Here is a 23,904-nt window from a genome sequence, read left to right as displayed (position 1 = left end):
TATATTAAATAGCCAAGAGCCCCACAGCCTTAGTATTATAAATCTTCATGATACTAAAATATGATTTAAGTTTTCATTCAATTTTTCCACATGTATAGCTAAATTATTACCAATCAGTTGAATCTAGAAAATACACTTAAATACATACATATAAATTATACACAGATGCACATACACATGCACATACATCATAATGATGAGGATGAGTCCTTCACTATCAAAATTTTGTCAAGTGATTTTAATAAACCTACATTAAAACTAAGGTGTAAACAAACTCAAATTTAGAAATAAATAGAATGTTTAGCAGATGATTACTTAAGGAGACATCTAAGCAATAAGGAACTTCAGTGTCACGTATTGCTAAGACCCAAACCTTTGAATGCTCATTTGCCAAAATTGTTTTGTCAACTTTTCTGTCAGTTATTTCAAATCTTAAAAATTAGTACATTGACTTTTCTGCAAAACAGTTAAAACTATCCCATCTAAAAATTTTTACCCTTTTCTTGTATAATGAATTAATACAATTATCATTGTTTCTGTTAATGAAGGAATTAGTAATATGGTAGTTCCTGGCCCAGGTCTTAAAGGTATAATTCAAAAAATTTGCATAGCATTTAACAGATTATGATGTATATTATATTGATGGTATTATATTGTAGCTTCATAAACCTGAAAAATAAAATCCATTCACTGTGCCTTATTAAGAGAATCATTTTTATTCAGAATTTTATAAACTGCTCTTTCCGTTTGTCTATGATGACTTTTCTTCTTTAGCTGTTAGATATTTTTGCTTCCTCTAAATTCTACTCTGTGATATAGACTCTGTGCAACACTAGGTGAATTTGTGTGTTACAAGACTAGAGGTTGATCTTCCATTATTTCAGTTACATGCAATCTGATACAATAAACTTACTTACTGACATGCAAAATGAATTATACTCTCACTTATGAGAAAACCATGCTCCAACACACAGTTGCTATTCAGATAAATCCATTCACGTCTACATGTTATTAGGTACTAAATTACCTTTAAAATAATTCAGTAATTTAAAAAATAGAAGATTTTTATTAAAGGATTCTTAGAGCAAAAGAAGAAATGTAATTTTAGTACAGGCAACCATTTCTAACATGAATTCGCTGATCTAGAAAATTACTTTAATGCGCATATCAATATATAAGCCAGTTGCTTATATTTCAGCAATTTTTAAAATATCTAGAATTCCATTTTGTTATGTAATTAAAGTACAAAAGAGTTTTTCAAAGTAAAATAATAATTATGAATTCATTATTTTATCCCAGTAAAAGAATGACATGTTTATTTAATTAATTGCAATTTATTTTAAAAAATTTAAATGGGAAAAAAACTATGTTGATTCTATCTCTCTGTCTTCTTATATTGAAAAAAATTAAAATGTATTAATAGAAAAATACATCTTTAATTTTTTATGATAAAAAGACATGGTAGCTACAATTTAAGAATTGAAAATGAAGATGTTGCAAACACTAGAGTACAAGAGAGAGAAAGCAAGAACAAATGCTCTTTATGAAATACCTCTACTTGGATGTCTCAAATTCATGTACACTACTAAACTCAAATCATCATTTTCATTTTTAATACTTAACAACTTCATGCCTGTCATAATGTTTGGCATACAGTAGACGCTGAACAAATTGTTTTTGAGTGGAGAGGTGAACAGAAAATTATTTAATAAAAGACTGAATTTGAAATTCTCATCTTGCCATCCCCTAGCTATGTACTTTTAGACATATTACTTATCTTTATTTATATTGCCAATGACAATAATATTACACGTTGAGATTATCTCTGCATTTTTATTATAAGGAACTATATTTTTGTGCATTAGAGAAATGCTCTTTCAACAAAAATGGGAAGTTATTTTTAACAAAATGTTTGATATATCTTACATAAATACTCATTGGTAACTGTTTTTACTTTGCAGTCATACTTATTTTATCTATTTAACTAAAGATTTCTACATTAAAAGGGAAAGAGAAATCACACATGAGTTTAGTAATATGGTAAGTATTTGAAAAACAGGATATATCTCTGATATGCCTAAAAGTTTTGTTAAATGATATGACTTGATTTGATACGGTCTTTGAATCACAGTTTAATTCATTCCTGTTTATTTGTTCCTCTAGTATAAATCAGGTTATACATTATTTATTCATGTTTCCTTTTAAACCATCTCAAATCCGTTGCTTATTATATTTCCGAGATGTATATAAATATGCATATATTTCTTTCTCTTACTTTCTTCTGCTTATACAAATTTTTCATTTTGTATTTCAGCATTATCATTTTCATAAATACATTTTAGATGACATTCTTCTCATGACATTCCAGTGTATCTAGTTGAATGGAGCATATTTGCTATATTTTAAACTCATTTTCATGGTTGACTCTTCTCGCACCTTTACCCATATTCTTTTGCTATTCTTTATACCTTCTTACCCTTTCTCATTTCAATATGATTGACTTAAAGTGAAATCCAATTTTTGAAGCATCTTCCCACAATTTATGTTATTTCCTATAAGTGTGTAAACTCAGTGTTAGTAAGAACTTTATCTCAAATTATCTAGCTTATGGGCAGACCAGTTTAGAGAACTTCTTAAATGTACCAGTTCAGAGTAGCAATAGTAGGCAGTCTGGACCACATAGAAATGATGAACAATCTTTGTGAAGCAAACTTTAAAATCAAAGTGGATAAATTCACCAATGTTACATCCCATCTCATTTTAATATGCACACCTTGTAATTGCATACATAAGGTTGCATATTCCATCATCTGTGTAAAGAAAATCAGATAGAAGTTGTACATTTGTTGGGATTACTAGTCAGTGAGAAACTGCATTTATTTCCTTATGTTTCTTGTTTGATTTCTTTACTTATTTATTTCAAGAAGGAAAGGAAATAGTACAATGGCCAGTTAACAATGATTGGATTGGGAAAGATGTAAAAGACTAAGTAATATGTAATGAGCCAATAGCCTTTTACCAACATATGACAAAGAAAAAAAATGAATATTTCATGGGCTTTTATAGCACTTGAAAATGAATAATAATTCTCAAAATAAAGACCAAGATTATTTAAGACAGATTTGCAATGTTAGATGAGGTGTAAGTGTACTCTTATATACTCTCATAGTATTTTGTATTTTTATTTCAATTTAAGTTCTATTAATGCTCTCATGAAGAAAAATAAGAATGTGATGGGTGATGTTTATATAACATTAATGCTACTAAGTTATGTGAAGTCTTAAACAGTAAAAGAACAGAAATCTCTCTCAAGCTCTGTACTCTCTTATAGCTTTTGTGAAATCTTTATTGTCAAGTTTCTTGAAAAGTGTTGGTTACACCTAATATCTTCACTTCATCACCTCTTGTTCACTTCCTAAAACACTGCATTCTGCTCTCTTTTTATGTTTTAAATTAATCTCTCCATAACAAAGCCCCTAAGACCTATTGATGGTCAGTCCCCATGGACATGTTTCTGATCTTTTATAAACTTGATTTTCCTCCAACATCTGAGGTGCAAAAATCTTTAATTCTTAAAATATTCTCTTGCCTTGGAATGTATCATTCTCTCTTCAGTAATCAACTACTTTAGTTTCCTCATCCAGTGGCTGCTATTTTGTTCATGTTCACTTGGGTTGTCTCTATCTACACTGCCCTTGGGCTTGACCCTGTGACTTGGGCAATGGAACAATAGCAAGCTTAAAGCAAAAAGAGACTTGAAATGTGCTTGCTGATTGGGTTGTACTCTTGGAACCTAAGAGCCATGAAATAAAGCCCAGTCACCACCTGTCACCCCTGCTGACAGCCAGCCTTCCCCCAGAATCAGAGCCCCCAAAAGCAGCAGACTGGCAACCATAGATAGCTTAGGGAGCACAATTCAAAATTAGAAGTGCCCTTTGGAGCTCTGTACAAATTGCCACTTCACAGAACTATGAACTATAAAAATGGTTGTTGATATAAGCCACTATGTTTTGGGGTGATTTGCTCAACAGAAAAATTTAACAGATATACTACTTTCCCTTTTGTATCTAAATCTTAATTAGTGACACCACCATCTATTCTATTATCTATCTGGAGACCCAAGGTCATTCTCAATTTTTTTTTTCCCATTTTGTCCTTCATCTAATAGGTCTTTAAGTTGTGCTGCTATTTTTAAACTTCAAATTATTTTAATATTGAAATGTTTGAAAATTTTATGAACTTTCATAATTGTGATTATGAATATATGCTAGAATTATTAAACCCCAATAATTAGAAGTGGAATGATTTGTTCATTTTGGAATATGAATTTAAATGCCTCTCTCTCCCCTTAGATTCTATAGGCCACTGTCTCTTTCATAACACACACAATTTCTGATTGTCTTATATGATGCAGATATGAGCCTATTGCTAATCCTTTTATTTTATTTGTTACCTAATTAATTCTGAGCCTCTGAAAGGTTTTTGTAGTCTTCCTTCTAAAAGATAATATAGCGAATGAAAAGATGGTCTATTTGTTGAGGATTTTTTTTTTATTATTATAAAAACCAGAAATTGTGTCTGTGGTTGTTTCACTGAGATGTAAAATCTCCATCATCTTGATTCCTTGTTTAACCAAAGACTGTTTGCACAGCTTGCAAAGAATACTTTTCTAGGAAATTAATTCTCTATAGTGCCTCTGTCTCATGGCCGTGTTTGCCAGCTTTCAGGACCAGAATTTCTATTCTCATTCACAAAGCTAAGTAATACCCACAAAATCCTTGAAGGAATTTAAAATTAAGTTTCTGATAATTAGAATACAAGAGGGGAAAATTGTTAAATATTTGACACTGGAAATTCATGTGAGTGTGAGTGTCTTTTCTAATCACACCTATCATAAATGGTATGCACAGGAAGCATTTTAAAATACGGCCAACGTTATTTTTAGCAACTTAAATGCTTTGCCACTTAGCTCAAAATGACATGCCCTTTCTAAAGTAATCATGGAAACAAATGAAAATAAGGCTTCTGCCGAGCAGCCACTCAGTATAGCTTTGGAGTTGACTGAATGTATCATAGGACATTGGTAATGCTGAGCTTATTGAAACAATGCCCATCAATTGTTATACTATGTTGTCTGCTTATGCTTATAGCTGTTTCTTTTTGTTTGCATTTAATATGCCTTACTTGTAGCAGCTGTTCAGTAAATAATGTTAGAATAGATGAAAATCAACCAATATTAAGTTATTTATGTCTTAAATTTTCTTTCCTAACTTTTTAAAATCGCTTTGTCAGCAGAAAATATATCCTGCTGTGTTATAATACATGGAGGAAATACATAGTTTTAGAATCTAAGAAATCTGCTCTACCTCTTTTAAAAACTGTTCTCTTCCTTTAAATCTGTGTGTCGATTACGGAGAAAACCTGTGTAGAGACAGTGCAGAATTCTAAAATACAAAATTTGAACATGGGTGATAAAAATCTAAATCACCCCAAATTGATGGGCACTCAACTGGGTCACTGTAGTTGAGTGTGGGGAGATGGAGATGAGGAACAGCAACATGAATTTAATCAAATTGCATTCTTCAGAAAGTATATTTAAAATTCAACTGAATATGAATGATATTCAATAGAGTGCTAAGCTTAACACTGTAGTTTTTCTTGGAAATTTTTTATCAAAACTGGGCCTGTTATTGCTACTTTTTAACATGACATCAACAAAATTAAGTCTAGAAAGCTGCAAGTTACAATTAGATGATTTTTCCATTTCTATAAGAAAAAATTATTAGAAATCAATAATTTTCCTACTTTGTACATTTCAGATTTTTTGTTTGTATCTTGAAACAGCTAGCATATTCAAGAATTAGATTTACATGTTTAGGATAAACACTGTTATGTATGTATAGAAGGATTGGTAGGGGTTTGGTTAAATGAAGTAGCAAAGGTACAAAAATAAGCCATTAGAAATGGCTTAATAGTCAATGCAAACCACTGATGACCACTATTTATGCATAAGAGTGTACCCTACTTTCTACCAACCCTTCTGCTTCCTATTTGGCGTGTGTCCAAATTTCTGCTGTGTTAACATTTGCTTCTGGGAGGAGATGAAGGAAAAAAGGTCCATAAGGTTTCCATTGGCCCAGATAGTAGAAACATCTGCTGAATTCACAAGCAGCTTGCTGGCCCACTCAGCAGGGAGAATTGATGCTTATCAACCCTGCCATATGAGTTGATGTTTCCTGTGCCCTGGGGCTACACAAGCTTAATCAAGAAAGAATAAGGAAGTGCGTTACATGTCAAAATACCCTCATTAAGCAAGCATTATATTTTTTAAAGTAACTATCATGGCACTGTAAGTTATGAATTTGTAGTAATGAAATTCAAATTCTAACAAATAGTAGGGTTTATTGGATCATTTTATCATTAATTAGATATTCTGGGATCTAATGATGGATTCCACGCATTTAAAACTTTCCTTAAAAAGATTTAACCTTTAAACTGGAAGAGTTGGTTATCATTGTCCTTAATAAGAAAAAGTTTGTTGTCTTTATAGGTAACTTTAAAATTAGTTGGTCAATGATTCCAATAGTAAGAGTTGGGATTATAGTCCCCAAAGTGAATTTAATGAATTGTTACTAAGTATAATTATTGATTTGAATATACATACACATATATTTTCCATTTTGAAAGTAGTTGTATTTAAAAGTGTACACTCATTTCCATTTGCTGCCAATACCCCAACCCCTTGGAACTTCTTGCATTTGCACTTTGAGTCCGTAGCTCATTCTATTCAGTGCCTGACATTTGAAAAATCTATACCTTCCAGTTATTTATTACAAATTTTGAAAAACACAATACTCGGTAGATATCTAAATTTGAGCCATGAGATGAATCAGCTACTATGAATAATATATAATCAGTATAATATATATATTTTTATTTACAAATACAATTTATAATACATAAAGAGAAAGATATCTACACCTCTAAATCTATGTGTCTGTCTCTATAGCACATATCTTTGGTTTCATTTCTATCAAAACATATGACTGGGAATTTGAAGTGAAAATCAGTTGTTGCATAAATTATAGAATTCATGAAATATGTCATAATGTATTTAGTTCCAATTTGATATGGACAGGAAACAATACAAATCAGAACAGTTTTGAGCATGAATAATGTGATTATTCTTGTAGGAAGAGCCTTTACTTCAGCAGACAGGCTATGCAGAAATGTTTTTTTGTTAATCTGATATTACCGTTGCAGTGCCCACTTTGCTAGAGCAGCAGTACAGTTTTGGTTTCATATATACATGATAATGTCCATGAGACTCAAGTAGATTTATCCAACATCAGATTTACCCAAAGGTCACAAGACAAGTGATTCAGGGATGTCAACGTCTAGCCAGAGGCTTTGTAACTTCCTGAAATGCTTCTGAATGTGCTCAGTCACTCCTTACCCGAGAGTAGACCTACTTGGTATGAGCTGCCTCACCTCAGAGAAGCCTCCACTCTGGTGTCCATTCAGCTTTATGCCTTGCTAGTCACACAGCCTTCTCAGGACTGTGTCATCAGTTCCCAGTCTCTAGTACAAATACATCTAGTCAATACTGATCATTTATTATTCAATAGATAACCTTGACAGTGAAATGTAGGTGCTTAGTCCAGTACATAGATCCAGTATACATCCATGGATTCCTTGAATAGCAAAGGTGATTCAACCAAAGTCAGATTTTTAGGATTTCCTGAGACTAGAGAAAAGACCCAGAACCAGCTGCTAATCTTTTCTTTCCAACATTATAGTGAAGAGACTATCAGCTTTGCTATAGATACATATATTTTTTCCAGATACCATTTTGCAACCATCTCTTCAGAAAAAACACCCTTCAAATTTAAGAAACTAGATGAGATAGTTTAAAATTCCACCTCAGTTTATTTTATTGAAGTTTAATTTTGATAATTTTCACTAAAAACACTTCAATTTATTCTAATATTCTAATTAACAGATTAAAGATGTAGTAACCCACCAAAAAGGATATGAGAAGATGGTATTAATTTCCTTCTCTGCCTAATCAAAAATATAATTCATATAATTATTTGAGCTGAGTTATCTGTACAAATCTATACAAAGTATCAAGTTTCATTTTAATGTTTTCCCACAGCAGTTTCCCCTTGCTCTCACAGGGCAATGTTCCCCTAGATCTAATGTGGCACTACAAAGGACTTGAACATCAAAGCATGTAAACATGGACAAGATGGGTGAAATCAACATTAATGAAATCTTTGTGCATTCAGAAATGATCAAACAGTGAAAAACACACCCTATTAACCACTGTGTTATTACATTTTTTTTCAAAAGGGAGCTTGTTCTTTGGGGAATATTTCAAGTAGATTCATAAGTTACTGCATATTGATCAACACTTAAATAATTAAAGGGATATCATTTTGAACACAGTGTTCACGTGTTCATAAAAATGTGCCCACTAGGTCCAAGGCAGAATGAAAAGTGATTTGTTTCTGCCTGTGCTATCAAGGACTTTTGACACGTCTCAGATTTATATAACAGTGGTTGCCTTGGGCATAACAATTCAGTTATTGGAAAAGAAAACACTTATTTTTATGATATTAGTCAGAGGAATTATTTTATAAAGTTTATAAAATGTACTCTTATACAGGAAAAAACTCAAATGTCTTTTTACCTCACTTTTGTTCTCTTTTGGGAACTCATTATTTATTTGATAGCATAGTATTACTATCCACCAAGGGAACTCTATCTTTGAAAAAGAAAACTGTTTTAAACATAATATTTATATCACAGATAGTTTACCAGCAAGACTTTCCTTTCTCCCAAATAACTATTGCAACTTTAAAAATAAACACTAAAATGGAAGTCCTCCATTATTAATAACAAGGATCTTCTCAAGGCAATGACACTTGAGAGTGGAAGGAAGGGATAAATCCTCTATCAAAGAGTAGGAGTTATGTGGAAATATGAGTAACAATTTTGTTTTAGTATAAGTTCAAGTCAGTAAATTTGGGTTTTCATTTACTGGAAGGTTATTTACAGTATAAAATAAAAAATACCAAGAGGTTGGTTACCTTTACAATAAATCCCCCTGATTTCATGGATTCTTTGATATTTTCTCAGTAGGGTTCTTGACTGTAAACAGACTTTTTACAGTGATTCATCTCTGAGATTAAAAAATTCTTGATTTAGGGATAATGATTAATGAGCAGAAAAAATACTATCTTCTGAGAATGTGTACTGGGTCACAGCATTTCCTTGAATGGCTTACAGTTGCATGTAGAATAAATATAAGCTCCTTATTATGATATAAAAAAATTCCTGCCATGCTTTGCCTTAACCTTCTTTCCTACCTCACCTTGGGTCATCTCATATCTCATCTGTTGCTTCTCTAGGTCCAGATGCATTGGGTTTTTTTCTTTTTCTTCCTTCCTTCCTTTCTTTCTCTCATCCTTCCTTCCTTTCTTTTCTTTTCCTTTCTTTTTTCTTTTCCTTTCTTTTCTTTTCTTTTCTCTTTTCTCTTTTCTTTTCTTCTTTTCTTTCTTTCTTTTCCAGTTTTTTCAATAGCCAGCCTCTTTGCTGCCTCTGGCTCAGGACCTTTAACAACAGTTAATTACTTTTTGACTTACTGGCTCCCTCTCAAACGTTCTTGTCCTCTGGCAATTTTTAAATGGGTAATTCTTTCTCCTCATTTGGGTTTCAGCAGAAATAGCAACACCTTTTTAGCCAGACCTTCCCATTGGGTCTCTGTGTTTTCTTGTTTTACAGTCTATCTTTAGGCAGTAATTCTAAAGATAGAACTTTCTGTCATTTCTACCTTGCTCCCAGTTGTAGCCCCAGCACCTACCATGTGAAGCATATTCTAGGCAGTATTTGTGGAATTAATTAATGTCTTGGAAGTATATTTCACAGGCAAAAGCCATTCCAAATGGAAAGAGAAGTTTCAGAAAGCATTAACATTATATATGTGTATTGTTAAAAATATATGTTTAACATATGTTAAAAAAAACAATGTTTAACCAAGTAAATTTAACGATCTAATTGGCTTTAGTAGGCAGTTCATGAATTGGGCAGCATCACATCTAGCAACAAGGAGGGTGCTCTGAGGGGTGGTACAAAATGGAAAGTTTTTATAGGAAGAAGGGTGGAGCAAGGAAGACTGTTAGTAAAATTATAGGAAGGATTATTTCTAGGCTAGGCTATCTTTGGGGGCAAGGGGAACTTCACCAGTTTCATCATGCAAGTCACCTCTTCTTCCTCTAGGGGGTGTTGGGATGTGGAGGGCCCACGTGACAGAAGACCTCATTGGTGTTGACCAGAAAATTTCAAACTGGTTGATTAAGATTATGTTTCTGGGGAAGGTCGAAACTACAGTTAGTTTGGGTATTAAATCTAGGTTTGGTATCCTGGGCTTTAGCCCAAATGATGACATTTTGGGCCTGTGTTTTTTCTGTTATATATAGTTCATATGCCTAATGTGAACTGATTATACATGATTAAATGACAGAAGTTTGACATCAGTCACATTTTTTCTTACGTGTATCTTGTGTGAAATTCACCTCAAAATTCTTTATCGCATCACAGAATCCAACGAGTTATAATCCAGGCATCTATGTCACTCTTTTGTATGTGTATTTCTATTCAGTACACCATTGCAATTATTTAAATTTTCTACAGAGAATAATAGATGAAAAGAATATTAATGTATAGGCAACTACAGATGGTCAATATCATTTTATGCTTGCAGAGCATGCATAGATGTGGTACAATCCAAAAGAAAGATGTTACCAAGGTATATTTACTACATCTAAGTTAAATCATTAACTAGCAACAATATATTAAGCAACAATTAGAATTGGTATAATTTTTTTTTCATTTAGGATTAGGAAGAATTTGTGTGAAAACTAGATTGAAGTCCTAACATTTTCTGAATTTATAATTTTTCTCCCTGTCTTTACCTTATTTTGTTAGTTGTATTTTATATATTTGAAACAATTATGCAGTTGAAATTAGGATTTAATGATACTTGCTTTCTTTTCTTTTTTTTTCTTTTCATTTAACTTACTCCTAGAAATGTTACTAGAAATTTTAATTTTCCTTGAGGTTATTAAATACTTTAAAGTGTACTGTAATTCAATATTTTTGCTTTTTTAAAATATATCATTCTTATGAGTCCTACCAACTGAAACAAAACTATTTGTATTTTTTTTTCCCTTTTCAGTAGTATCAGGTTGAAGTTTTTCCCAGGGACTTCAATTTTAAATAGTTATGTCCCACCTAGTCCACTTTTTTTTGCCTCCAGAAGATTGATGATTGTACACTCAGCTCTGTATGACTCACCCTGTCTTCAGGAGAGTCTTACCATCTGTGTGTTTCTTTCCGGAGTATTTCCTCCAGGTTGACATCTCAATTTAGAATTTAGTTACGTGATTGAGCTTCACTGTGAACCAGACTGTGATTGTGGTCATAAATTTTTTTTCTATGGAAGGCTGCCTCTCAACTGTTCATCAGTTAGCAAGTAAAGCTAGTCAGTTCTAGGTCTTGCTCATTCACCCTGAAAACAGTATTCTAGAAAGATAAAATGACTTTATGCAAACATGTTAGTTACAACATAAGTGTGTTTTGACGTTACAGAAATAATTTGAAAATTCTCTTATTCTTTCATTTTGCCTTACAAGACATATAGTTTCCTTTTCATTTAAAAATTATTTCCTTTGCTTTTTGTTCTTCTACCTCATAAACTTGGAAGATTTATTTGTATAGGAAGAAAAGAATCGTTGTGAATATAAATGTGAACAATTCATCAAGTTCACTTTTTCCTTAAACATTTATATGGCTTCATTCAAGAAACTCTTGTTTGAATTTTTTGAGAGAAAGCCATGTTAGGGAATGAATTAAATATAGATAAATTAATGAAAACCAAAAAAAATGGTTTATTTTTTAAAATAAAATTCTATTTTGGTAGTAAAGCTAGGTATATTTAATCTAGTCCACCAAGTCTGTGGTATGTAAACAGTTCTGTTTATTATGCATCTTGGCAGGGTAATAAGCAGAAAAGAAAAAGCTAAGAATATAAAGAACTGATTTTGTGCAGATACAGTTAAAAAACAATTGGAATTTTAAAAATCAGATGTTTTAAAACATGCTAAAGCAATACAACCACTAAGCAAGAACATAAAGCAGCCATAAAACAGTGTTTCCTAGGATTTTATAGGTATTATCTGAAGCTTAGAATTTTGTAATTTAGGGAGAACATACATTTTGTGATGTAGCTTAGCAATATAAAATCAACGGAAGAAACTGGAGAAATCTACTTTATGTAGAAAGAATATCTGTGGTGGGAATATTTATAATACAAAAGGCTGAGGTATACAGTCCCACAAAAACGCTTTTGAAATGCAAAAGAAGTCATTAATGTTATATTTCACCCATATTGCAAATTTCTCCAGGGCTAGCCCTGATCCTGATAATCAAAAATCAGCTCTAACTATAAATCCTATCAGAGACACAGCAATTGGCAACTAGTCTTGATGGAATGTTTTGGAGTTAAATGGGTCACCTACCTACTCAACAGTCACAGTGTAGGTCAATTGGAAACAACCCAACAGTTATCCCATAGGTCCCCTGGTCTACTGTGAGTATACAGGAAAACCTATTACCACGTTCTGGAAAAGAGAAAAAAGTGAAATTTCTATAGGAGAGTTCTGATTCTCTGGGTCAGAAGCTGTGGGAGCCACTGTAAATCTGAAAGAGCCTTTTGTCATGGATCAGAAGCCAGCAAAAGACTAGGGCCAACCTTTGGGTACAGAAGAGTTTCTGCTCCAGGAGTTGGGAGCAGAATGGGTCACCCACAATGGCCTTAGTGAACACCAGGATCTAGTCTACAGGATTGTAACTGCTGAAGCTGCCAGTTTGGCATTGTTACACTGATATCAGGATAAGAGAGCCCTTCCAACCTTTCCTGGCCTTGTAAGACCCACTGCCTGCCAGCTTTATTTCTTCCCTGCCTTGGTCTGGCAGTTGCAATGGAACACAGGTCTCCACAGTACTTCCTGTCTCTATGGAAACTGGCAGGCAGCACCAGATGGATGGCCGTGCTCCACAGTGGCTGGGCAGGGGAGGGCACGGGAGGTGGGTACTAGGTGTTACACTCTAAAAGCCACGCTGAATCTGAAAGGATGAAGTAGAATCAAAGAAAAATAAATTAATGTGGAAAAAATAAGTTTTCCTGGAAACTCATAGCAGACCCAGGGACCTCTGGGAAAACTACTAGATTGTTTGCAAGTGAACTACACAGTGACTGTGAAAACAGAATACTTCGTTTTTCAGACAAGCCTAAAAGCTAGAGTGAAATGGGCAAAAAAATAAATAAATAAATAAATGAGTAGGAGACTTAAGTATTTGAAAGAACAAAGGGGCATTCCAAAAGTGGAAACCTTCTACACTTGGTTATCAGCCTTAATTTTCCCTCTAATTTCCCTTCTCACATGACGGAACATTCATCGGACTTCTCTTGAGAATTATCAGCCTGCATTAATGACATTGGTGCTTTTCAAACCAGTAGGCTTTAGTATGCAATATGTGTTTCAGTCCACACAACTACTGAGCCACAACTTTCACATTAGAAGGTTATTTGTTTAGAATGCCTTCAGTAATTTAGTGGAAGTAATAGCATGCTGTGTGTGCATTTAGATATATTTTTAGACTCTAAGCAACAAGAATGATCTTGAACTTTCTAAAATGCAGGGGTTTTTTGTGTAAATACCCCAGACCAGTTGAGAGAAGAGATGAGAGAGAGAAACACAAAGCGGAGAAGAGTTAAAGGGAAGACCATAAATAATAATAGGCTATCTTTGTATTTCCTTCAAAAATGAATTACCTGTTTCTGTCCTTTCTTGTTGAGGTTTGTATTTAAGAACCTTCAACCTATTCTGCATCTACTGATCTATTTGGCTTTTGGGCTCTTCATACCCAAAACAGGAGAACCTTAACATGAGGTCACTATTTTACATGTAAAACAGCCTTGCGAGGACACAAAATTATTTTAAAACAAAGCAAAACATTATGTATGCCATTTGATTCGGGTGCCAACACCTCTGCTGAATTAATTTTGTAGGTTGAGTTGACAGTTTTTACTTCTCATAAATATATTTCAACAGGAAGGGTTAAAATCCGCAGCATTTTCTAACTCATGAAAGGTTTACACTTTTTTACTGTATCTTAAATTCTCTGCAAATCTTGTCTTTAATTTGTTCCCATTCACTGTTTTTAAATCTGGTTCTTCCTTTGAGAAAATTTTGCTCATTTTCAGGAAGAAAAAAAATAATGAGGTCCTCAGTTCCTGTTGAATAACCCACAAAATTTGATCATTAACCCTGGAAAGTCGCTGACTGTCACTCCCTCTCAGATGTTCAGTGCCTCAACCTCTGCCTGTCTGTCTAGATATATCTCAGGTGATTATTGCTTTTACTAAGTAAGCACTCATGCACTCATGCCACTGTTGTGGCCCACACTTAATCTTTAGCACAGGAAAAGAGATGGAGAAAACCATTGCTTCCACTTATCATCCTTTCAGGAGATAGCAAGGCTTGAATAACGCCATTTATGAAAACAGCCTTGCTTTGGGATTGGTGTTCAAGCATGATCTTCACCTGTATGCTCTCTTTCAACAATACTGCTGGCTTCAGAGACCTCTCTTCACTGTTTGGCCTATTGCTTCTCTGTGACAACGGGCACATCACAGCCTGTCACCAAGGTTGAGGTGGCCATAATCTTAAAATTTGTTTCTTTGCATGACATGTGCTAGGCTCTTGGTGGTCAGACAGGAGGGTGTGCATGAAACGTGTGAGGGGAAGACAACTCTTAACTAACTGAGGTGAACAGAAGCCAAGATTCAGTTCATTTGATTTTGAACTTGGTAATTGCTAATCTAGACAAGGAAAGGTTTGAACCAATCTTTCCCTAAGTGTACAACAGATGGAAAACATTGAAGGAATAATGACAGCTATTTAAAAACAGGGTCAGGAGAGCTATTTTTTTTCAAAATATTGACAAATCATTCTTCATTAATTAACCTGTCTTTCACAGCAGTAAATTAGCAACTTATTTACATGTAATTACTAACAGTGACTTAAATGTTTTTCAGCCACTGATGCTAGTTAGAGAGAAACTCAGCAGCCTAAGAAAGACTTGAAGTTCAAGATCACGGTCCACAGAGTAGAGAAAAGAGGAGCTTATTTGAAAGGTTTTTATTGGAAAAACGTTATGTGGGAGGGGAAAATGGCTGTTTGGAAAGTGATTGGAGGAAAAAAGGAAAAAAATGATTAAAGAAGAGACTCAAAATATGATGAAAAAGAACTTCAAAAACAGAACTAAACTGCAGTGGAGAGAGCTTGTTGGCTTTCAGACACAACAACAGCAAAACCTTATTTATGCTGAAAATGTATGTAACAGCCCTCAGAAAAAGCATTAAGGATGGCTTTTTCAGTGCTGTGCTGTAAATGTTTAACCACTGGCTCCATGGGAGAAAACACTGACTTGAGTTGTAAGCCAATTACCACCGTGAGAATACTCCCACTGTGGTCAGTTTCACGCTCCTGACTTCTGTCACTGAGTGTGAAGGGAGAGGCCCTGCAGTCGGCTGAACCTCACGAGCTGGAGTCAGCCAGCTAGCTTGAGCACATCACTGCTTTTCCTTTAATCTCAGATGTTCCTTCACTTTATTAAAAATAGATGTAAAAGGTCTAACTGCATCTTAGACATTTTTGACTGCAAGCTATATGTTTCTTTTAGAACAGCCATTGAATCAGAATTAAGGTCATTTTATTTTCAAAGCAGTTCTCTGGTTAAGCACTTGAGGTCTCAAGACCGAAGGCAAAAGTTCAAATCCTGCCTGCTGCACTGTCTAGCTGTGTGACTGTGGGCACATTGTTTAAGGTCTCTGTGCATCAGTTTTCTCATCTTCGAGATAGAGATGATGGCTGGATTGGCATGAAGATTAAATCAATCATTGATAAAGAAAATGTACTTAGAATACTGCCTAGTATATGTGAATGTTCAGTTAAGGTTAATTGCATTTTTCATTTATTTACTGCTGACTTAGTGATGGATGAGGGATGAGATAACACAGGAAGGGTATTATTAAAATGGATGCTAATGCAAGGGAAATTGGACCAGGAAAGGAAGATAAAATATTTTCCATTTCAGAGGTCTGTCTACCTAAGAGGGCTTAGGTAGGGTTCATTATGCTTAATAAAAGAAGTTTTTGTTTTCTATGTTTTTTTCCCCCTTCAGAGCATACATTTGTCACAATCTGTCTTTTCATGTCTGTTTTGGGAGCTGAAAATGGTATTAGATATGTCTGTTCTAGATCACCATCTGTTTTATCTTCTCACATACACCTCTCAAGATTTTCAAGTAGAACTTAAAAACAAAATGTTTTAAGACTTTATACTTACAAGGCTTTTCTGATTTAGTTTTCCCATATTTTTTCAGTGAAGAATCATTCTCTCCTGTCTCTCCATTTTTGACCATGAACAAATGCAGCAGACTTGAGTTACTTCAGTCATTCTACTGTCACAATTCCCGTACAAGTGCAGTGACTGCTCTAAGAAGATGCTTTCATTTTGTATGGTGGGCACCTACACAGATACAGATTAACATATACAGTTAAGCCCTGTAGCCAATTCCTAGAGAAGTAAAATGCCCTAGGTCACCTGACTCTTATTAATTAGCTTAGAAACAAGTAAGGGAGATCCCTATTTATGAAAACAATGAAAGGACATAAATTCAAGGAAAGGAGGAAAAAAGTTGGGGGCATAGGTTGCCTGGAAAAATAACCAGCTTCCACAATTCCAAATTTGAAATTGTGTTTCCTTTAAGTCTCATCACAAACTTGTTTGAAAAAAATGTCTCCTTTGAAATCTAGGATGGTGATGAGCTTAGCCAGAAGAAGGATCTTTCTAAAATAAGGCCTCAAAGATATGACCAATGCAATGCTTGGTAAACAAGATGAATCCTGCACCACACCTAGACTGCCTTCTCTGTGGTCTTCACACTCTCTCCTAGTTTCTGATTACTTTGCAGACTCCTTAGCAAGTTTCTCTTTCTCTATGCATCTTTTGGCTGTTGATTCATACAAGGCAAGACATGATGTAACCTCCCCCAAATATTTTTCTGATGAATACATTGAGGATAAATCCTTAACTTCGTAACATACTGATATTTCTAATTGGAAAATTTAGTGATGTCTTTAGAAAGTCTCTCTGAGATCTAATTAAATGACAACCTACTGACCTTGGGCCAGGAGGAATTAAAAGAAAAAAGCAGCAGCTGACTTGATGCTGTCTCCAAGTTATAAGCAGAAGTAAGAAGCAATTCAAAGCTTTGAGAAGTAGTTTGACTGCCTACAACACTGGCTTTTGAGTTGATTTTGTAGACTACATACCCTAAGGGTATTTAGGATTAGTAAATTCTCCACATGAGTTTGCTCTCTATTGGGAAAAGCTAAATTATTTGACTGCAGGGATTTTAGGCTGCAGGTCCCAGAGAACTGAAATCATAATACTTTAAAGTCAGAATCCATGTGGGGAGAAGATGGAGGGAAGCTGTCCTCATCACCTACTGGAAGGACAAGCGTAGGTGTGCTAGTGTCTGTGGAGCCCCTAACAAATGTTAGTTTTTTCTTCTATAGATTGTTAAAGAAAGACTGAAATAATTATTAAAAGTAAATTCTAAATAGGATAGGACGTTTAAGGGCGGTTCACATTGACATCCTCTCGGATTTTAATATTAAAACTGAAATTTATGAGGACATAGTTCAGCTAGGTATGCAATTTAAAGTTTCATTGTTAAAAGAGTATTCTTTTTTTTTTTCATTGTTGTATTATTCACATTTAAACAAATATGAGATGACCCAGCAGCCTTTGTGGGAAAATAAGAATAAAATGTTAAACTTTCTGAACAAACTTCAGATGGTTCGTTGACTGTTTCACCATGGAGAAATCACTTAACCTCCCAGTGTCAGTTTACCCATCTGTGAAATGAGAAGGATAATATTTTCTTACGGGGATGTTTTGAAAATTATTTTGCAAATGTAGTGGATGAAATTGTTGCAAGCATCACTGCGCTTTTTCCACTTCTTTAAAGAAGAAGACACTATTATTTATGTACCCATTGATAGTCAAATTGTCATCTGGGATGAATCATGTATATTTATTAGTAGTTGTGTGCTTTTCATTACCTAAAGAATCCCCTCTTCCCCTAGATTGCTCAGTTTATGCATGACGTCAATAACTGGGGACCTGAGCAAAGTTATCTTAAAAACATTCTGAGCTCCATATTTATGAGCTGCTAATCTGGTATCGCTGGTAATTATTCCTTCTTTCTGTTTTAGCACACCTTTTCTCTGCTATTGTTTTTTGCCTCACCTCACTTCACAAGATTGATAGTTCTCCATGTTTCCCTGCTAGAGGTCACCTCTGAGCTGAAGGCAAAAAATATCTCGCTCTGGCATCTGTTGACTTTCAAGTCAACTATCAAAGAATTTATTCCAGACATTGCCTAACCTCAATTTAAAAACTCCACCCTTAAGTTTACAGGAAGCTATCCTGGGAGTTGCCATAGTGACTCTTAAGAGGTTGGCATTGAGGAGGCAAAACTACTGATATCAGATTTTTCTACTTGATAGGCTTAATTATATAAGGTGGTCATGAACCTTGTGTCATTTAGGGCTGGAAAGAAATTTTCCCCTTCAGGCTCTTCTCTCTCTTATGGTGCCTTCTTGGTAGTAAGGCTTCCTGGTAGTAAGATTCTTTATGCCAGTAGCTCCAGTATAACCTCAAGTGGTGCTTGTAGTAATGATAGAATCATTACAAAACTAAAGAAGAAAAGGAAAATATATTTCATGGGTGTGATTAAGTCATCATAATGTTCTTGCACATGTAAATTATCCTTGACTTAATGAACCACCTTGCTCACATAATAGTGTTTTAACCTGGCTCTGGAAAGTCATTTTTTCTCCATGTTGATAATTGTTACCAGACTTGGCAGAGCTCATCTCCAGATCATCTTGCTGTAGTGAAATTTATGTATTATGTTCCGTGTGCATGAATTTTGTTTTAACTATTAGAAATGCTTTTACTAAGCCAAGTTATTCCATGAATTACTTTCATGAATTAGTGGGACACATAGGAAGCTAGAAATTTGATTACATTCTAATGATATCCAAAGTGACAAGGGTCATTTATAAATATATTTTTTCTTGATTATAAAAGAAATGTATATTCATTGGAAAAAATCAGGAAACTACAGAGATGAAACAAAGAAAAGTATTATCTCTATTTCTTGGTTTAGAATAATTACTTTAAGATTTTGATGAATATTCTGTAAGATGAACACTTTTTGAAGAATACTTACCTTGTTTTCTCCAACACATTCTGTATTTCTAAAAACAGCTACGTCTACAAGAAACCCTGGTGAAGTAGGATCCTTTTTTAGTCTATTTTATCAGAAATTAAATCTAAATTTCTAGTATCCATTTTTTATAGATTTTCAGCAATTATAAAAGCTACTGGCAAGTATTTTGCTTGTTTCCTCTGCTGCTTTATAGAGTTCAGTTCATCTAAAATTATTATCTTCAAAGATGACCAGGTCTAGCACCCTATAACTAATGCCAGGCTAAGGAAAATTAATGATAATCATGTTATTATTTAAATATACATCTTTATGTGTGGCTAGGAGGAAAAGAAGGTTTTCTGGAGCATGCAAAGAAGTATAAAGGAGTCCTAATGATCTGTCAAAACTGTTGTCCTTGATTAAGAGTTTTCAATTTTTTTTTTTTTTTTTTTTTTTTTACCATTTTGTAATATATAGTTTTGCTGTTGTTGTTTGGTTGGTTTGAATTTTACTTGGAGTGAGGAGTTAAGTCCATGTAGTTTTTGGGAAGTTAATCATTTTATAACTTTCATTTAATCAACATTTTCTTTAATCCCCTTTTAGGCAGCCAAGGGCAGTTTCCACTAACACAGAATGTAACGGTTGTTGAAGGAGGAACTGCAATTTTGACCTGCAGGGTTGATCAAAATGATAACACCTCCCTCCAGTGGTCAAATCCAGCTCAACAGACTCTGTACTTTGATGACAAGAAAGGTGAATACATTTTCTTTTAAATGTTTTAATCATATTCTAAAATATCCTAATTATAATGAATTTATTTTTCTGAGATGATTCAAATGATTCCTTTTGATTACCAAACTGCTACTGCTTGTATTTAAACATGTTAAATATTAAATACTTTAGTTTGCAAGTCATAAACACTAAAGATAACCTATGTCAACTTTTTAATAAAATAAACAGTTCTAATTCTGTTTCAAAAATAGTTTTATGCCTTCTCTTAACAATTATCTTTGCTCCTTGTACCATATGCTTTTGTTTTTATAGATAACTTGTACATAGATTGAATATTTTGTCCTCACTCTTGGCAATAGGATATGTCATTTTTATTAACCTTAGTTAAAATATTTAGAAGATACTACATGATTTTGAAAAGTTTTGTGATTTTATTTTCATGAATTGAGTTTGAAAGAATTTCGAGAAATGATTCCTGTAATAACGTTGAGAAGTAACTAAGGAATATCTAATGTGATATTTTTAAGCTTTTAAATAAGGATTTTAATCAAAAGCTAAAAATTGATTTTATGAATTAATTAATTGCTTTAAAGTTCCACAAATATAACCCACATAAACTAGTTTAGACTTCAGATATATTCAATGAGAATGAAATTTGTATAAGTAGAAAATAAAGTATAATTTTTTTTTTATTTCATTGGTTTCTAGCAAAAATATATCTAGGTTTTATCATGCTAGCTTTACGTAAGCTTTGTGTTTTGATCTTAAATTTACTAGTGGTTTTAGGGTAGAGAAGTCACATTGACTAAAAAAAAAAAAATTCAGTGTTTACTTCTCTTAGCTTCTTCATGGTGTTTGTAGGAGTTTGTTGTTTTAAATCAAGTGATTTATGTTACTTTCCAAAGAATGAAGTTCTGTTAGTTACAAATTTAAATACATAAGCAAACAGTCACATACAGGGATTTAATAACCTCTTTTTGCTTATGATAATAATTGATTACAAGTTTTTGTAAGTAAATATTTCAAACATATGTGCCCAAACATAAGGTGACTCCAATTTTAAGGAAACCTCTCATTTGCCCAATGATATATTTCAGAAGAAAATGTTTTGGGAGATAGCAGACTTTTAAGGATGTTCATGAATAGTTAAATATATAATTGGACTAATTTGTCAATTTGATTATATGTACCTATTTAAACTAATATAAAAACATAATGAGAGGGAGGGTATAGCTCAGTGGTAGAGTGCAGTGCTTAGCACACATGAGGTCTTGGGTTCAATCCCTGGTACCTCCATTAAAAAATAATAATAATAAATAAACCTAATTAACCTCCCCCCAAAAAACAACCAAATAATAAAAAAAATTAATTTAGAAATACTGCTTTTTTCCACTCCTGCATTTAACACAATAATCTTGCTTAGCAGCACTTTTTTGAAAATGTAATATACTATCAATGAGAAATTCGTCTCAAGCAACAACTATGCATTTTTGTAGCATGGGAAAAACTTTTGTTCATTCATCCTGCAGGAGTATAATAATGATTCCTATTATATATCAACTTATTGTACTGCTTTTTAAGGAGATATTTGAGTCATGTTTACAGTGACATCTACAACGGTGAGGTCAAATACTCAGACACAAAACCAAAATCTATATGAAATATCTTTGCCTTCTCTTTTAGTGATTCTATAAGGTATCCCCCATAGAATATCTGAAGCAAGAGTTGATTCAGAGTATTTCAAGCAATACATCTATCCCGTAGAAAAGAGAGAGAAACTTGTAGTATGATATTTATAAAGACTTTATTTCTAGAAAGTCCCTCTTTTCTGTGGGACAGTCATGGTGAGAAAAACCCATCATGTTATATTTGGGATATTTAGCAATGTTCCCAAATCTTTACACTGCTACAAAACACCAAATACATCTGACCCTATGTATTGTTGAAGTATGCATTGCTTCATTTCATTTTTTGCCTTTCCCGATTGTTTTAACAGCTTAGAGCTACGTTGAAAAAAGCCCGTCTGTGTGTGTGTGTGATGTAGGAGGTTTCTATTTTTGGTATTGGACTTTTTCTAATTCTATTGTGGTTCTAATCATCAGTTGCAACAGAATGAGGAAAAGTATTGAATAAAGAAACCTTTCAGAAATGGCAACCCAATCTATCTATCCCTCTCAAGTCCTTGGTTCAGTTCCTGTGTGATGTTGTAGTAGAAGGGATCTTTGGCATTGATGTCCTTCAAATGCAAGGGTTAGAAAATTAAAGCACTTTCTGAAGATTCTATATCACAGTTTTCCCCACAACGTCTTTTTGTCTGCATTTACCTGCCTAGATCTCCTCAATCCTAAGGCTAATTTCGAGCAAACAAGCATGCTAAATTGTGCCAGAGCCGAAGTGTGAAAGCTAAGTGTGGGTTAGCATGACTAGAGTAACCCACACGTGTTGTGCAAGTGACAGCTGCTCAGGAGAACAATAGGGAAGATGAAAGGTTGTCTGTGTCACTAATTTCACCAGCTTCTACAGGTGGCTGCTACTTAAAGGCTTCATCCATGGCTCTGTTCTTATTTCTGTCTCAAATTACGTTGCCAGTTGTTCTCAGGAGCTTTCCAAACAGACTCTTTCAGGTGTATGCTTGCTGTATTGCAGTGTTTTAATTGCATCTCAAAAGATTAAAAATGCAGCTGAGGTTGAGAAGCTTTGGATGTAGCAAGTCAGTTCTCACGTGAGTTCCATATCCCAGAGCTTTAATTTCTATACTGACATAGAGTGATGAGAAGGAGGGAAGGAAGGGAGGGAGAGAAGGGGGGAAAAGGAGGGGGACAAAGAGGGGAGAGAAGGCCAGAACAACAAAACAAATGCTTCTCATTGACATTGCTGCTGCCACTATGAGCCCCAAGAGGCATTTCTAAGTAGCCTTCTATGCTACCTGGAGGTCTCCAAGGATTCTGGCTGTGAGGACTGAACAAGGATCTCTTGCGATGGTGGCCCATTGGTTCAATTAGAATTGAATAAGCCTTTCCTGTTTACTTGGAATTATTAGCTATAGTAAAGCATGCAGAGAGTGGGCAGTTGATGATCAGCTAATGGAAAATTAAGCTGAACCCCTTTTCTTAGGAGTTAGGGAGGTTAAATGTGAATATTCAGGAATTTCTTCCCAAGGGAGATAGGTATCTGGGGGTGATGGAGGAGAAATTGGCTACAGTGAAGCTAATAGTGTATTTCTTACTCAGGCAAAATAAAGAAGAGGTCAGTGCATTCAGGCTTTGCTACCTTCAGCACATTTAATGTGATCAGTACCTTTCCCCAAGTACAAGGGGAGAAAATGAGGGTCAAACACTCAAGGAAATTTGTCCACAGACATTCAGCTAATGACTAGCAATGAAGGGATTTGAATCCAGGTGTGGCATATGTTAGTTTTAACTAGAATGCTCCTGAGAACAAAGGTGCCTGGGCACAGGTCACATTAAGTATAACCCAGGTGGCCTCTGCCATTGATTTTGGCAGCTGCCTTTTAGTTAAAGAGCAGCAGTTCCTTTCAGACTCTTGAAGATGGACATACAGTAAGACAGAGGGATGCATTAGAGTCAGCACTGCTCAGTAGAACTTTCCATGATGATGACAGTGTTCTGTATCTGGGTAGAACAATTCTGTAGCCAGCAGTCACGGGTGGATACTTACATTTAATTTTAAAAAAATTAAAATTGTTTTTTTAGTCACACCAGCCATGTTTCAAGTCCTCAAAAGCCATGTATGGTT

The 23,904-nt window shown here is 34.2% G+C and overlaps 1 protein-coding gene across 3 annotated transcripts in view; it reads left to right on the top strand.

Moving 5' to 3' along the window:
- Positions 1-23,904, top strand: part of CADM2 (cell adhesion molecule 2) — a 945,585-nt gene that overhangs the window by 712,883 nt on the left and 208,798 nt on the right. For all 3 annotated transcript variants that reach the window (XM_010978531.3, XM_031457665.2, XM_031457658.2), the window contains one exon: positions 20,020-20,169. In XM_010978531.3, the coding sequence (XP_010976833.1) occupies positions 20,020-20,169 (150 nt within the window). The remainder of the gene's footprint in view (positions 1-20,019; positions 20,170-23,904) is intronic.

The sequence above is a fragment of the Camelus dromedarius genome, chromosome 2, assembly GCF_036321535.1.
Source record: "Camelus dromedarius isolate mCamDro1 chromosome 2, mCamDro1.pat, whole genome shotgun sequence".
Taxonomy (NCBI): Eukaryota; Metazoa; Chordata; class Mammalia; order Artiodactyla; family Camelidae; genus Camelus; species Camelus dromedarius.
Note: the sequence above shows the minus strand (reverse complement) of the source record. Positions and strands in the feature narration are given on the sequence as shown.